We start from the raw sequence: 16,517 nt of genomic DNA, 5'->3' as shown, positions 1-16,517 counted from the left end.
TTCCCCCCTGAGTATTCTGCCTCAGTATTTCTCAGAGCCCCTTTGCTATGAAGACTCAAGATAGTTTTCAACATTGGAAAGTTTTCTTCTTGTTCTCCTTCTGCTTTCCTTTGTGAAAATTTATATTCTTTGCTTTTTTCTTGTTCTGGAAATTGTGTTTTACATTATTGAATGTCCTGGCCACCTCATGATTTCTGTGGCTTCAGATTCACCATATATTATGAGGACATTTCTTTAGTTTTTTAAGTCACTAATTTATTATATATTTTTCTACATAATACCTCTGTGTAGTTATTTTGACAAGTTTTTTTTCCTTCTCTACTAAGCACATATTCTTTACTTTTTTCAAAGTAGCATGCTCTTTTTAAAATGCTGTTCTTCCCTGTCTCAGTAGAAATACTATTTATATTTTTTCTTCAAGTTCTAGTATTTTTTCTTAATTTCATTTCAGTTTGGGCCATTAGTTGTAATTAGATTATTGTTTTTCTTCATTGTATCTGGTCAGGTTTTTTCATCAGTTCTTGTGCTGAGTAATTTGGAGGGTGGTAAGTGTGCCAGCAATTGGGCTCTTCAGAGTGCATGGGCCAGGAGCAGATGCTAAGGGAGAGAGAAAGAACTCTTAGTGAACACAGTTGTCCAGCACTGGGCGGGGAGGAGGTGGATTGCCTTAAGTAATGAAAAGAGGAGCCTGTTTTTTTTTATTATCTGTAGAATCCATCCACATTTCTTTGGTTATATGATACACTGGGAAAGCTGGAACATTAGTAAAAAGTGATTCTTTACCTTATATTACCTTGGATAAAATATAAAAGATTATATCATCTGGTGCTTTTCAGTTGTTTTAGAGCTCCCTTATAATGGAGTTCAGTGTGCTGGTTTCAAGTTCTACACCTGAGTTTTAAGCAAAGAACTCCAGACATTGTCAGTCCCCCTTTTACCAGGACATTAGTTGATGATTGTTACCAGCAAGCTATTTTATCAAATAATAATATTCCATTGGAGATTGAGCTCTTTTATACCAAATACCAGGTTTTACAAGATACCCAAGGATCTTGATGTAAAAATTGCTAATTTTCTGATGTGCTCCTAGTTTTCCTTCAGACCTCTTTGTCTCTCAAACTGCTAATCTCTATACTGGTTTCCTCAGAGAAAAGGTTCCCAAGACTCATGAACCCTTTTTTTCATTCCATCCATAATAGTTTCTTTATTTCAAAAGTACAGACTATATTGCTTACTGAGGTTTGCTTTGTATTTGAAATTCCTGTCTTGTTATTTTTCATAACCTGCTTTTCCTCTTTTGGTTACAAATAAAGAGGTAGCGAGCATGATTGATTGATCTGTATTTATTTATTTATTTTAAAAGATTTTATTTATTTATTTGACAGAGACAGAGCAAGAGAGGGAACACAAGCAGGGGGAGTGGGAGAGGGAGAAGCAGGCTTTCCGCGGAGCAGGGAGCTGAGGAACCTGGGATCATGACCTGAGCCTAAGGCAGACGCTTAACGACTGAGCCACCCAGACGTCCCTAAGCCTTTTCTTTTCATACATTTATGTCTTACCTGCTCAAGGAGATTTAATGCTCCAGGAAGGCTAGGCAGGTCTTCCTGTTTCCCATTTTTTTTTTCTCTTATACTAGGATTCTACATGCCTGGTTTTTAGCTTCTGATTAATCATATAGTTCTCAAAAACAAAGATAGAAGATTAAAATTTTTCACATATTCCCTCTTCGATCTAAATCATACTTGCAGGGCTCCTGGGTGGCTCAGTCGTTAAGCGTCTACCTTCAGCTCAGGTCATGATCCCAGGGTCCTGAGATCAAGCCCTGCATCGGGCTCCCTGCTCCACAGAAAGCCTGCTTCTCCCTCTCCCACTCCCCCTGCTTCTGTTCCCTCTCTAGCTGTGTCTCTCTCTGTCAAATAAATAAATAAAATCTTTAAAAAAAAAAAAAAAGGCTTAGATAGCCTATGATAAATTTTATTTGACAGAATACTTGCATAAACAGGGCTTTGCATGTGCAGAAAATGAAACATAAACAATTGACATTTATTTAAAAGGAGAGAGTGATAAGTGAATTCTGAGGATAAGAAAACTGGAAACCCAAGCTTCATGAGGGCAGGTACTATGTCTGTTCACCATTGCCTGCTCAGTGCCTGCCGCTGTCCTGGTAGGTGGTAGGCTGTCAGTTAATATGTATTAAATAAATATGTATTTGTTGAACAAACTGAAGAGTGCCTTGAAGGAGATAATATTTGGGCAGAGATGAGGTGGAAAGGCTTGAGAAAATAGTAGGAGGTAGAAGTGATGACTAAATACATCAGAATACCAATGTGGCTGGAGCTGAGAGAATGAGCACAAAGCTCTGGAAAATAAGGCTGCTAATGGTAACTTGGAGCCAAATTATAAGCAACTTTGATTATTGGACTTAAGAATTTGGGATTTGTTTTTTAAACAAAGTAGAATTTCTCTGAATAGATGGTAGCATTGTCAAAAAGCAGTGTTTTAGGAATAGTCTGAAAAAACACAGTGGAGGTTGCTGTGAGGAAGAGACTGGAGACCAAGTTTGGGACCATTTGTGATGTTGGATAGGAATTCTTGGGACACTAGTTATGTCCTATAAAATTATTAATATTTTCTTCTATGTAATGTATTACATAAAGATGCTTTTCAAGCCCTAGTGTTTGAACATAATGACATAGCTGTCTTTTTCAGTATTTATTTAATTTTCCATGGTATTTTGTTATTGATCTCATGGCTTTTCTGTGAGATCATGGTATAAATTTTGAATACATTTGTTCTTCCCTTATTTGCTTTTTGTTAATGTCAAGCATAGCACACGAGCCATTTCTTGTTGCTATGCAACTGCTAAATTCAATATTTAATATTCATAAAACTGAGTAGCATTAAATTCATTTAACAGAGGGTAGCAGAATATGGCTTTATAGTTTCTAATTGATAATATTTGTGAGGTTTAACGTATGTTACAGATATGAGCAAAATAGGGGTGACCTGTTTACAGTTGCTTTTTTGATCAGAATTATTATGTTTAAAGCACCAGTCTTTTTCTTGTTTGATTCCTTTTGGTCTTTTCCCTTTCATGGCTTTTTGATAGGTGATTCAGTTTTTGCTAGTGTCTGTGTGTTATTGATGAAGTTTTTATTTTCTTATTTCAGGTTCTGTTATCTTTTGTAATGTTTATAAATTTCTTTTTCAAAGCTTTTTTTTGTTCTGAGTATTATTTCTTGCTATATTTACATTTTTCCTTTTCAGGAGTTTATACTTGTAAGTTTGGAATTTGTTGTAATTTCATACAAACCCAAGTGAAAGCATATTAGATAACGCTCTTTGGGACAAGAGCCACCTGTAATCTCCTTTAGCTAATTGCAGTGCATACTTGGTACTTTCAAGATAATAAAATGCTTTCATTAATATTTGTAAAATAGGAGGGTTTTAGAATTGGAGACAAGCTATGGGATTCGTTTAAGGGAAGAAAAAAAAGAACTAGTGTTGAGAATATCTAGTTTGTAGGCCCCAGATAGCTAGGATCTAGCAATTCCTTTTTCGTTTTCTTACCACCATCTCCTTAACCTCTAAACCCCAGTTGAACCCTTTCTCCTCCCCAGTGTGGGGAAGAGAGGCTGTAGTAAATTAGTGGAAAATGTTCTAATTATAGTAGGCAATAATAAACAGGCACAGATAACTCCAGTTTGCTTGAATAGGTAGCTTGCTTTTGTTAATGTCCTTGGAATAATTTTGATGGGAAGAAATTAGAGTTGAGAAACAATCGCTCCTTCATAATAAATGAAAAATCTAGAATCTAGAAAACAGTGTAGAAAAATCAGCTGTTTAACTACAGTGTAGATAATGCAAACTCTAGAGATTACTCTGTTGAAAAAATGGCTTAATACTGTGGACAAAAAAATCCCTTACACTGCATTATTATTCTTAAATTTAAATCTTTTTTATTTTTTATGGTCTTATTTCTAAGTAATCTCTACACCCAGCATGGGCCTCAGTCCTACAGCCCTGAGATCAAGAGTCTCATGCTCCACTGACTGAGCTTGCCAGGCATTCCTGTATTATTTAATGAGATAAAATACTGTCTCTCTCTTTTTTTTAAGATTTTATTTATTTAATTTGACAGAGACACAGCGAGAGAGGGAACACAAGCAGGGGGAGTGGAAGAGGGAGAAGCAGGCTTCCTGCTGAGCAGGGAGCCCGATGCGGGGCTCGATCCCAAGACCCTGGGATCATGACCTGAGCCACCCAGGCGCCCCTAAAATACTGTTTCTAAGGACCATCTTTTCTACCCCTTTATCTTTCAAACCCTTTATGGTGATTGTATTTGTGGTAAGGAAATGCTAACTCTGTGTGTGGACCTCATGTATCCACTTGGGTATAGTATTTTAAATTAGTGGGTCTCTCTCCCTTTTGAGCATAAGAGTACTTAATTTTATTTTATTCTTATTTTTTTAAGATTTTATTTAGTTATTTGTCAGAGAGCGAGTGAGCACAAACAGGAGGAGCGGCAGGCAAAGGGAGAAGCAGGTTCCACGCTGAGCAAGGAGCCCAATGCGAGACTCAATCCCAGGACCGTGGGATCATGTCCCAAGCCAAAGGCAGACGCTTAACCCATTGAGCCGCCCAGGCGTCCTTAAATTTTTTTTTTTAATTTAAGTTTTACTCAATTAACATACAGTCCAATATTGGTTTCTAGAGTAAAATTCAGTGATTTATCACTTACATATAACACCCAGTGCTCATCACAAAATGTGCCGTCCTTGATACCCTTCACCCATCTATCCCATCCCCCCACCCATATCCCTCCATCAATCCTCAGTTTGTTCTCTGTCATTAAGATTTTCTAATGGTTTATTTCCCTGTCCCTTTCCCTCCCTCCTTCCCATATGTTCATCTGTTTTCTTTCTTAAATTCCACATAGGAGTGAGATCATATGATATTTGTCTTTGACTATTTCACTTAGTATAGTAATATATCCACGTCCTTGCAATTGGCAAGATTTCATTCTTTTTGCTGGCTGAATAATACTCCATTGTAACTTTTTTTTTTTAATTATAAACCTGTAAGTGATAGTAGACTGTACATAGTGCCCCAAAATACATTGTACATACTAGAAATTCATTAACACTTTTTGTATTTTCTTAATTACAGTAACATTTTTTATGCATTTGAAAGGTACTGTGTACACTGAATTTATGCACAAGACATATTCTTTCTGAAGCTCATGCTTTAAGTACATATGGATTCATGGACCCATTGTAACTGTTTGAGCTCCCAATGAGGTCCATAGTTTGGGAACCACTACTCTTAACCCATTATTTCTGTTATGTTATATAAAGGTACAGTCTGATTCCTTTCTTCTTTTCCCTTCCTTTTTCTCTTAATGAACCATAAGAAACAGCAAGATGGCCAAGATTTTTAAATTGTTTTTCATTGAGTTGATCAGCAATATTTGAGGTAATAAATCAGAAAAGTGTTTTTTTAATACTGGTAAAGGGTGATAACATTTAAATATTTATGTATAGGTATATTTGAATTTTTTGTGTGTATAATTAGTGAGTTCTACCTTCATAAAAGAACCAACAAGTAGTTGTTGTGGCAATGTGAAATAATTACAAAGGTGTTTTTCTTTTAAAATATTATGTTAGGGCCTCTTTCTTTATGATAATGGTGTTCTCGGTGAGGATTTTCCTTCTTTAAAAACTGTTAGTTTGAAAAACCTGTGATCTCAGTTGATATTCAGAAACATGCTATTTAGGTTAATCTAGAATGCTGTGGAAATTTTGAAACAATTTGACCTTTTATTGGGAAAGGTGCCTTTTTAAAAATGGAGTTTGGGCATTTATGCAAAGAGGTATTTGGGATTTTGTAAAATGGTAAGAGAACCCGTGAATTTCCATTCTTTCATTGGTTATTTCTAGTGTTGTCTGTTTTGTATTGTTCTTGAATGTGCTCTGAATTTGTATTGAATGTTAATGATGGACAGAAATGCAAATGCTTCTTTTAAATTTGTCATTGACACTCTTTCCTCAGCATCCCTTCAATAATAACCCAGGGATCCTTGAGAACTGGAAGAATACACTATCGTTTTTTCAGCAACAGATTGATACTGCGTTACCATAGGGAGTATTATTGTAATACGGATTTTTTTTCATCCTTTCAGGGTTTGAAAGTATTCTTGAAGGGCTGTTTGGACCTGCATTATTAAAAGATCTCAGTTTATTTAAAGGTATTCAAGTTCTTTATTTTTTCTTTTGGTATTTCACATTCTTCCTGGTGACATATATGATACTTTTGTGATTTAAGCCTCCGTCTCCTTCTTTTTATTCAATTTTATGTGAGTTAAACATATCCCTGTAAGCATCTTTTTGTGTTTAGTTGATAATGCAAATATGTGTGTTAATAAGGTCTATTAACTAGTGAGCAGTTATTAAGAATTTTAAGACAAATAAGGAATCTGTCTACCACTACCACTAGGGTTTTGTTTTTGTTAAAATAAATATTTTTGATGTTCTCATTTGTTTCCTGAAAAATTCCTTTTCATGACTGTTAATTTAGTATTCCAACTATTTTTGCAGACTGTGAACCTGAAAACATTTCTGATTGGACTTTTGATGAAAATTGTCTATTCTGTTGCTTGAGAAGAGATAAAGTAAAGGTAACCAAAAAACTTGTGGAACTTATCTAGCGTGGTATTTTATAGTTTTTATTTTTTCAAAATTTGATTACTTTGTTGGAGGATTTGTAGGAAAAGGAAGGCATAATTCCATATTTATTTATAAAAGATTTCATAGTAACTCAGTTTTGCTATTTAGACTTTCTAGTATGTTGATTAGCCTATTGAGAAATTTATATCCCAACATGCATTGCTTTATTTATACAGTTCACTAGGCAGAATAATTAGCTAGATCTCAAACTGTTGGGTGTATTTTAAATATGAAATATATGATAATTCAAGCAATGGGAGTCATTTGTACAAAAAGCAGTAACATGGATCTGGATCAAGTAGTTACTAATTCATGAAGATTTATGACAAACAGTGGTTTATGCTTTAGTATAAGATGTTTCTTCATACTATTTGAGCATGAATGCTGTTTATATTCAGTTGTAGAAATTGGCTGTACTTTTGGGTTTCTGTTTTTATTGCTTTGTGTTAAACATAAATGGAGTTTGGGTTTAGAAACATTAATTGTTGGAAATATTTATTAATAATGGTTTCCTGTCTTATGTTTCTTTTTATGGTACTTCTGTTCCCTGTTTTATTTAATTTTATTTTTTTTTTAAGTAGGCTCCACGTCTATCGTGGATCCCAGTGCAGGGCTTGAACTCATGACCCTGAGATCAAGACCTGAGCTAATATCAGGAGTCAGATGCTTAACCGACTAAGCCACCCAAGTGCCCCTGTTCCCTGTTTTAAAGCTTTGGAAACATTTTTAATTCCTTCCTCCCCCTTGTACACTTGTAACAGGATCATTGGCCAGGTTCTATAAATTCTTCCCTCATATGGAGTTTCAATTTTTCTTTCCACAGTCATTACCGTAGTTCATACCATTAGCATTGTTTCTAGACTACTGAAATAACATGATCGGTCTCTTTTAGTTTACTTCAGTCTTTTAAACACTGCTACAAGTTTAAACTCCTTCCCTCCAACCCTCGTCCCTCAAATAGTGTGAAAACATTATTGCACACCCAGTTTCCAGCAACTTTTTTCATTGTATTCTGGATTTTTAGCCTAATGTTCTGTGCCTCAGTACTCTCCACAGGTCAGTCCACTTCTTTTCTAATGCTGCCCTCTTTCTAATGTTGCTTCTGTACAGTTTTTTTTTCCAGCTAAACTAGTGCAATCATTTGTAGTAAACAACACGCTTTTACTACTTAGACTTAGCATTGCATAGCAATTGTTCTTTATAGCTTGAAATTCCCTTGCCCTTACTCTTAGCTTAAGCTTCCACCCTCCTGTCAGTATCAATTGTATACCTCTGCTCTTATTGCTGTTTCAACCCTTCACACTGTTGTAGTATCTGTAACAATTATTTGTCAATTAATAGTCTGCCTTATTTTGTTCCTGTTTTTCTGTGTTTGTGTCTTGTGTTAACTACATCGTCAGCCTCTGAAGACTGTGAACCATGTTGTATATATTCTTTGTTACCCCTCCTTGTAACCACTGTACCATTATTTACCATTGTTGGCAAGTTGCTTTAAAATCTGAAAGCCAATTTAAGAGCTCTTCAGTGTTCTTTTATGGCTTCCTTTTGTTGCTTACTACATGAAAGTTATTGTGACTGTAGAGGATGGTCTGTTATCATTGAATTAATGTGGAGAGTGTTTTGAAATTTAATGTGGTTTGAGAAAGACCATAAATTAAGCAAGTATCAGTGAAGTTGAAGTTGGTCATTTTAAACTGTGTGTGTGTGCATGCATATGCATGCATGTTGTGACTATTGAGCAAGTCATTTAATTGGCATTTTGGTGGAATAGAAGGAGCAACTATTAATTACCTCTTTTAGGGTAGGATTGGGAGGAAAGCCCTTCTGTGTTCAGTAATTGAGTACAGTATATTCTTGTAGTATGATTGAGTTTTCCATTGCTATATGAGGGTAAAATATTGTATGAATATTTTTAGAAGACAGAAATAGCAAGGCGTGGAACCATGTAGCATTTAAAACAGCTGTTATTGTTTTAGTTCCTCAATTTCTATTTGCTTTTCTAATTAGAATATTTCCATTTGACAATTTACTTAGTTCTGGGAAAGCTGATATTTTCCATTAGACACTTCACTATCTTTGGAATTTATTTTTTTCAGAGACAGCCGTAACATCTATTGCAGAAAATAGGAAAAAAGAGAGTTTATTAGAAGATGTAAATTTGTCAAGTATGTATCTCTAATTGTGTTAGACTTAAAGTGATTGAACTGAAACTTTTTGAAGGCACTTGGAGCATCTCATCTGAGAAGGACTAGAATGTGGAAATAAATATATCCAGTGGGTTGAATCTTGTAATTTTTAAGGCTGGCTTTAAGAGTCCAAAAAAGGAGGAAATCTCTGCAGAGTATGGTACTAGCCAATAGGTGGCAGCATAGAGCATGATAGTGGCATCTTGAGTTTGAGGGTGGTGGCATGATGAGATATACAGGTATTTGGAAAAGCTCTTAGAAATACTGGTCTGATGGTTGGGAAAGAAATGGAGGTTATGCATATTTTTTCATTTTGGACTTTCAGTAGATACCAAAGCTGTTAAAGTAAATGCATACTGTTTGTTTATATTTACTTTATAAAATATGTAGGTAAAAAATACAAAGTAGTCTCTTCGGAAAATAGAACAGGCGTACACCTAGAGATTAGTAAAACAATTGTTGGTCTACCCTTCAGGGTTCTGTAGTGGTTAGAAAGCATAAATTTTTTTTTAAGATTTTATTTATTTATTTGACCGAGAGAGAGAGACAGCGAGAGAGGGAACACAAGCAGGGGGAGTGCAAGAGGGAGAAGCAGGCTTCCTGCTGAGCAGGGAGTCCGATGTGGGGCCCCATCCCAGGACCCTGGCTCATAACCTGAGCCGAAAGCAGACGCTTAGCAACTGAGCCACCCACGTGCCCCAGAAAACACAATTTTTAAGGGATAGGGAAGTAACATTTTTTTGAACATGCACTGTGTGCCAGTTACTTTTATTTGTTCCCATTTAAATACTCACAACAGTTGTATAAAATTGGTTAAAGGCATACCAATTTTATTTTATTTTTTATTTTTTTAAAGATTTTATTTATTTATTTGACAGAGAGACAGTGAGAGAGGGAACACAAGCAGGTTTCCTGCCCAGCAGGGAGCCTGATGCAGGGCTTGATCCCAGGACCCTGGGATCATGACCTGAGCTGAAGGCAGACCCTTAACGACTGAGCCACCCAGGCGCCCCAGCATACCAGTTTTAAAAATAAGAAATTGGAAGGGTTGCAGAGACTATTATAGGCAACTTCACCTGGCTGGAATTTGATCCATGTTTTTAAAATACATGCATTTTGATAACATAACTAGGAACAGTGTCACAGAAAGTGGAGAGCAGGAATTAAAGTAGAACTTGGAATGATTCAGTTTGAAAGAGAGAAGAGAAATAGAGTGTAGATGGACATGAGTGTATTTGAAATAGCCAATCTCAGCTGTGCCTAGAAATCTATGAATGAGTACCTGCCTCACTAGCTGCCTTCTTTCTTTTCTGTTTGTTGGGCACATACTAGGCGCTCGGTAAAATATTTACTAAATGAGTACCTTTACTAAATAAGGCTTAGTAAACTTGAAGAATTATATTAATTAATAACTAACTTTTGAGTCCTTACATGTGACAAGCATGTACCCACAGTTATCTGTGTTTATTCATTTATTCACTCATGAGGCTTTTATACTTTTTTAGCTTATTTTTTGAAATAATATTAGACTTATAAAACAGTTGCAAAAACAATAAAAGGAGTTATTGTATATCCTTTACCCAGACTTTCCAAATGTTAGCATTTTATGTAACCGCAATATAATTATAAAAATCAAGAAATTAACATTGGTGCCATATTATTTAATCTGTAAATCTTTCACAGGTAGCCAGTAATCTCAGTAATGTTATGTTTCTGGTCCAGGATCCAGTCTAGGATCACACTTTGTATTTAGTTGTCATGTATTCTTAGTCTCCTTTAGTTTGGAATAGTATTTTTTGCTTTGCCTTTCATAAATTTTGAAGAATACTGACTTTGGTTTGTAGAATGTTCCCTCGATTTAGGTTTGTGTGATGATTCCTCATGGATTTTAGGTTATGCATTTTTGGCAAGAATTCCACAGAATGATGTATCATCCTTAGTGCACCCTATCTGGAAGCATACAGTGATGTTTACCTTGATCAGTTAGTTAAGATGATGTCTGCCAGTTTTCTCTATTGTAAGGTTTCAGTTTTTCCCCCTTTCATACTTAATAGATACCTTGTGGAGAGGTACTTTGAAATTTTGTAAATATCTTTCTCATCATATACTAATTTTAGCAGCCATTGATGAATGTTGCTTGAAAAAATTACTACCTAGAGTTTACCAAATGATGATTTTCTATTATTTTGCTTCTATTAGTTGGAATTCTGCTCTTAAGGAAGAGCTTTCCCATCTCTGTATATATGTATTTCTTTGTTTACCTATCAATATGGAATCATGGATTCTTATTCTATGGATTATAATTCATTACAATCATTTTTTTTTATTTTGTAGTTCAAATTGTCCTAGGTTTGGCCATTAAGAGCTCTTTTAAGTTGGTTCCTCATCTTTCTTTGACATGTTTCTATAATTTTTTTTAATAGCACTTCTTTTCTTTTTGGCACCAAAAATGTCCCAGACTTATCTTTGCTTTCTCTGTCTCAGCTCTGTATTTCTCCAAGGAACCTTATTTTCTTTTATTGTAATAGAAAGCAAGGTCTAGGCACTAGGTGTTTTTATTGGTACTAGAGGGTCATTACGTCTAGGTCTCCTCAGTTGTCTGAGCTAGGAAATGCATATTTTTACTTAACTGTGTGTACATATACATCAGTATGTCTATAGCTACTAAAAACCATCTTGTGAGGCTTTTAGTAATTGTGTTTATAGTATGAAGGCTTGATCCAGTAGTAGTGAGAGGGTGTTGGAGAGATAGGAAGATTGCTGAAAGCAATTTTTGTCCCTAAAAATGGACTCATTCTAAGTGATAAATAAATCTGTGGTTTGGCTGAGATAGAGTAGAGATAGCTCTTGTAGAGTAAAGAGCATGGGTGTTTTACTAACTAGGGATGATGGGAGATGAGATGTTATACCAAAATCTAAAAATAATTGTGCTCTAAGGAAGTTTGTTATAAGACTGTTAGTAAGTTTAGTATTTGACTAGCATTTTAGGACAGTGTTTTAAGAAGACAAGACTTGAGCTGCATTTTTGAAAAATACATAAGCAGAGATGAGAGGGGCACATCCTAGGTGGAGCAGAACATTTATTTTTGGATATAACCAGAGATAAGTTTAGAGCCAGATCATACAGATACCCTTCATTGCCCAGCTAACTGAGGAACCATGTAATGAGATTCTTTTCATATTTATCATTAGTCTTTCATGTTGCATTTAGTCTGAACATTTCATAATTTCTTCTGGTTCATGAGTATACATTAATTAGAAGTTTAGATACATCCTTTTAACATTTTACTTTTTGCTACTTTAGCACATTGAAAGTTTATAGTAAGAGCATATGGTGATCTTGTTACTATTTTGTCATCATATTCCACAACATGTATTTATGTCCAGTATATTAGTTTGGGTATATTCAGTGCTGCTTGATATACTTGTCTGTCATCTTGTCCCAGAGTACCACAGATCATTAAGTATTCATAGTATGTACTATATGAAAGGAACAATGGAAAAAATACATTAATATAGTGCCTATGTATTAGGGATGAGGAAGAAACAAATATGAGAAGTTTAAAGGTTACTTATTTATGAGATTTAAATAGATACAGGGCAGAGTTAAATGGATACCACAAGTTAGTACATGATGAATTAATTGCTCCATTAACTCTGCAGATTTAAATTGTGAGACTTAACCTTGTACTTCCAGAGACCTTTTATATAGATTATTTTAAAAGATTAAGGGAAACCACTTGACTCAGTGAATCAGTGCTCAGTCCAGGATCCCATTAAATATTGAAGTGGGTTTTTTTGAACTCCTACTTACATGTGGATTTTTCCCTAAAACAAATAAGTCTTCAATAAACTATTAATCTAGCTCTATTGTGTTAAACTTTATGTGGTCAGGGTTAACCAACGGACTAATCATTTGGCACATTTATTAAATGTCTGGATCTGTGGTAGGCCAGGGAGTATACCCAAAGAAGTAAAACACTGATTCCTCCTTATGGACTGTTGGTGAGACCATGGGTAGCTAATGCAATTAAAGGAGATTTAAATTAGGGAGAGTTAAATCATCCATTGGACATGCCCAGAACCAAAGCTCTGATGTAGGTAGGAAACATTGAGAGTAAAATCCCCTCCTTCATTCTAGTATATAATATTCGAAAAGGTAGTGGATAATACAAGAAAATCTAAGTACTAAAGCACTTGAGAGGTGAAGTGGATGATGCTTAATCAAGGAGATAGAATGCATCCTGAACCTTAAAAGGCTTTGTGTTTTAGAGCGATTGGTTGGTGTAGTCATTTTTAGGTTGTAATGCAGAGGGATTTATAGTGAGAAAATTATAGAAAGCTCTTGTGATAACCCAGAAAATGAACCTGAATTAGGGTTGTTGCTGTGAAGATATGTAAGGAAGGTATGTATGTAAGGAATCTAGAATAAAGTGCTGAAACTTAGTGATTATACATGAGTTTATAAATAAGGGAGAGTGAAATGATACTGACAGTAAGCTTTCCAAGCCAGGATGACTTAGCATGGTGAATTAATAGAGGTTGAGAAGTGAGAAGGGGAAAGATGTGGTGACCAATTTTTATAGCAAGGATAATGAGGTTGTTAGCTGAAAGCAGTTTGTGGTGAAAGTGAACATTTAATTGGAAGTGTCCAATAGGTAAGAGTTGTGGAAAAGGAGTTGAAATAAGAGGTCTGAGCTGAATATATGTTTGTAGGGTTTCTGAATACATGTGGTGATTGGAATACTTGAGCAGATCAATCTTTGGTGAGGGATAAAATTCATATACTAAGAGCTGAAGACCTTCATTTTAGCAAGTAGAAGAATCAGATTGAAAGGAAGATAGAATCATAGAATAAATGAGTTGCCCATCTTGATCAAATACCTCCCTTGCCCCATACTGTGTGATGAGTATGAGTATGAGTTGTGTTTGTTGTACTAATATGGACTCGTATGCTGTTTCTCCAAATGGGCTCTAAACGGATTGACAAGTACCCCCAAACATACTACAGTGGGCTTTGAGAGAATAACTTCTCAAGAATATTGGCTGTAGGAGCCAGACTATAAGTCTGACAAGGTTAATGAATAAGTGGCTGTTATGGGAGTTAAGAAATAGATACAGTCTACCAGTTTGAAAAGTTGTCACTGACAGGAATGATAGAACAGGACCAGAGAAAGCATGGGCAGTTAGTTGGTTTAAGTAAAGGTTTTGTGGGGAGGAGGAGAAAACTTATGTAATGTTTATACCCTTGGAAGAAAAGAAGCTGGAAAAAAGGAAGACATTAAGGTTATTAAAAGGTGGGAACAGGGGCGCCTGGGTGGCTCAGTCGTTGAGCGTCTGCCTTTGGCTCAGGTCATGATCCCAGGGTCCTGGGATCGAGCCCCACATTGGGCTCCCTGCTCGGCAGGAAGCCTGCTTCTCCCTCTCCCACTCCCCCTGCTTGTGTTCCCTCTCTCGCTCTCTCTCTCTCTCTCTGTCAAATAAATCTTTAAAAAAAAAAAAAGGTGGGAACAGTTGAAGAAAGCAAGATTGTAAGAATCAACAAAGGGACGCCTAGGTGGCTCAGTCAGTTAAGCATCTGCCTTCGGCTCAGCTTATGATCCCAGGGTCCTGGGATCAAGTGCCGCATCGGGCTCCCTGCTGAGCGGGGAGCCTGCTTCTCCTTCTCCCTCTGCCCCTCCCACTGGTTGTGCTCTCTCTCTGACAAATAAATAAATAAAACCTTAAAAAAAAATCAACAAGAAATTAGTTACTGAATAGTAATGGGAGATTCCTTTTGAAATAAGAATACAGTCAGTATAATTATAGGAGTTAACAGTTGGCAGGAAATAAATGAGACAAAAATAACTAAGTATAAGAACCCTGGCTAACTGACGTGCTCACACTGAGGGCAAAGAAAAGTGATATGAAGGTGATGTTTAAAAAAATAATAAGAGAGAAAATAGGCTATGGTAACTGTACTCCTCTCATTTGAACTGCTGCTTGCAGTTTTCTAGTTATACTAGGAAAAAAAAAAAGATACTTTCAAGAAAATTAATAAGATTGCCTCTTCTGGCAATGCTTTTTTTTTTTTTTTAAGCCATTTCTTTGTTGTTTTTTCTTTCTTTCTTTTTTTTTTTTTTTTAAGATTTTATTCATTTGAGACACAGAGATAGAGCATGAGCAGGGAGAGAGGCAGAGGAAGAGGGAGGAGCAGGCTCCCCGCTGAGCCAGGAGCTCAATGTGGGGCTCGATCCCAGAATACTGGGATCATGACCTGAGCCGAAGGCAGATGCTTAACGACTGAGCCACCCAGGTGCCCCGTCCCTTTTTTTTTTTTTTTTTTTTTTTAAGATTTCACCCATTTTTTTGAGAGAGAGAGGGAACACACAAGCAGGGGGAGTGGGAGAGGGAGAAGCAGGCTTCCCACCAAGGAGGGATCCTGAGCCCAAGGCAGACGTTTAAGGACTGAGCCACCCAGGCGCCCCCCCCCTTTTTAAACAGAGATATAATTGACATATAACATTGGTTTCACATATATAACAATGATTCAGTATTTATATATATTGCAGAATGATCACCACACAGTTACATAGTTAACATCCATCACCACACATATTTACAATTTTTTTTCTTTTGATGAGGACTTTTAAGATTTACTCTCTTAGCAACTTTCAAATATGTAATAAGGTATTATTGACTATAGTCACCATTCTGTACGTTACATCCCCAGGATTTATAGATGTAATTGGAATTTTGTGCCTTTTACGTTGTGTGTAGATAGACCACATTTTCTTTTCTTCCTTTTCTTTTCTTTTTTTTTAAGATTTATTTATTTGAGAGAGACTGTGAGCACGGTGGGGAGGGGCAGAAGGAGAGGGAGAGAAAGTCTTTAGTCGACCCTGCACTGAGCATTTATGGGGCTCAATCCCATGACCCCAAGATCACAGTCTGAGCTGTTAACCAAATGCTTAACCAACTGCACCACCCAAGCACCCCTGGACCACATTTTCTTTATCCATTTCATCTGTCAGTAGACGCATAGGTTGCTTCCATTCTTGGCTTTTGTAAATAATATTATAATGAACATAGGGGTGCATAAATCTTTTCAAATTAGTTTTTTTAGTTTTCTTTGGATAAATACCCAGAAGTGGAATTGCTGGATCATATAGTTCTATAAAAAATTTTGGGGGGAACCTCCATTCTGTTTTCCATAGTGGTTGTACCAGTTTACATTCCCACCAGTAGTGCATAAGGGTTCCCTTTTCTCCACGTCCTCACTAACACTTGTTTCTTGCCTTTTTGAGAATAGTCATTCAAACAGGTGTGAGGTGATAACTCATAGTACTGATTTTCATTGCCCTCATGGTTCATGATCTTTAGCATCTTTCATGTAACTGTTACCCATTTGTATGTCTTTGGAGAAATGTGTATTCAGATCCTTTGCCCATTTTTTAATCGATTTCTTATCCCTTATCAGATAGGTGATTTGCAGATATTTTCTCCCATTGAGCCAGTTGCCTTTTTACTTAGTTGATAGTTTCCTTTCTGAGCAGAAGCTTTATAATTTGATGTAGCCTATTTGATACAGCTTTTTTTTTTTTTTTTTTTTTTTTTTTTTTTTTTC

The 16,517-nt window shown here is 36.0% G+C and overlaps 1 protein-coding gene across 6 annotated transcripts in view; it reads left to right on the top strand.

Moving 5' to 3' along the window:
* The window catches only part of LCOR (ligand dependent nuclear receptor corepressor), a 131,838-nt gene that overhangs the window by 49,916 nt on the left and 65,405 nt on the right, over nucleotides 1-16,517 (top strand). For all 6 annotated transcript variants that reach the window (XM_073904378.1, XM_025880568.2, XM_025880567.2 and 3 more), the window contains 2 exons: nucleotides 6,182-6,247; nucleotides 6,597-6,676. In XM_073904378.1, the coding sequence (XP_073760479.1) occupies nucleotides 6,182-6,247; nucleotides 6,597-6,676 (146 nt within the window). The remainder of the gene's footprint in view (nucleotides 1-6,181; nucleotides 6,248-6,596; nucleotides 6,677-16,517) is intronic.

This window comes from Callorhinus ursinus, unplaced genomic scaffold, assembly GCF_003265705.2.
Source record: "Callorhinus ursinus isolate GAN/ISIS: 27379988/994484 unplaced genomic scaffold, GSC_fseal_2.0 scaffold20, whole genome shotgun sequence".
Lineage (NCBI taxonomy): Eukaryota > Metazoa > Chordata > Mammalia > Carnivora > Otariidae > Callorhinus > Callorhinus ursinus.
The sequence above is the reverse complement of the archived record's forward strand: the minus strand, read 5'-3'. Positions and strand labels throughout refer to the sequence as shown.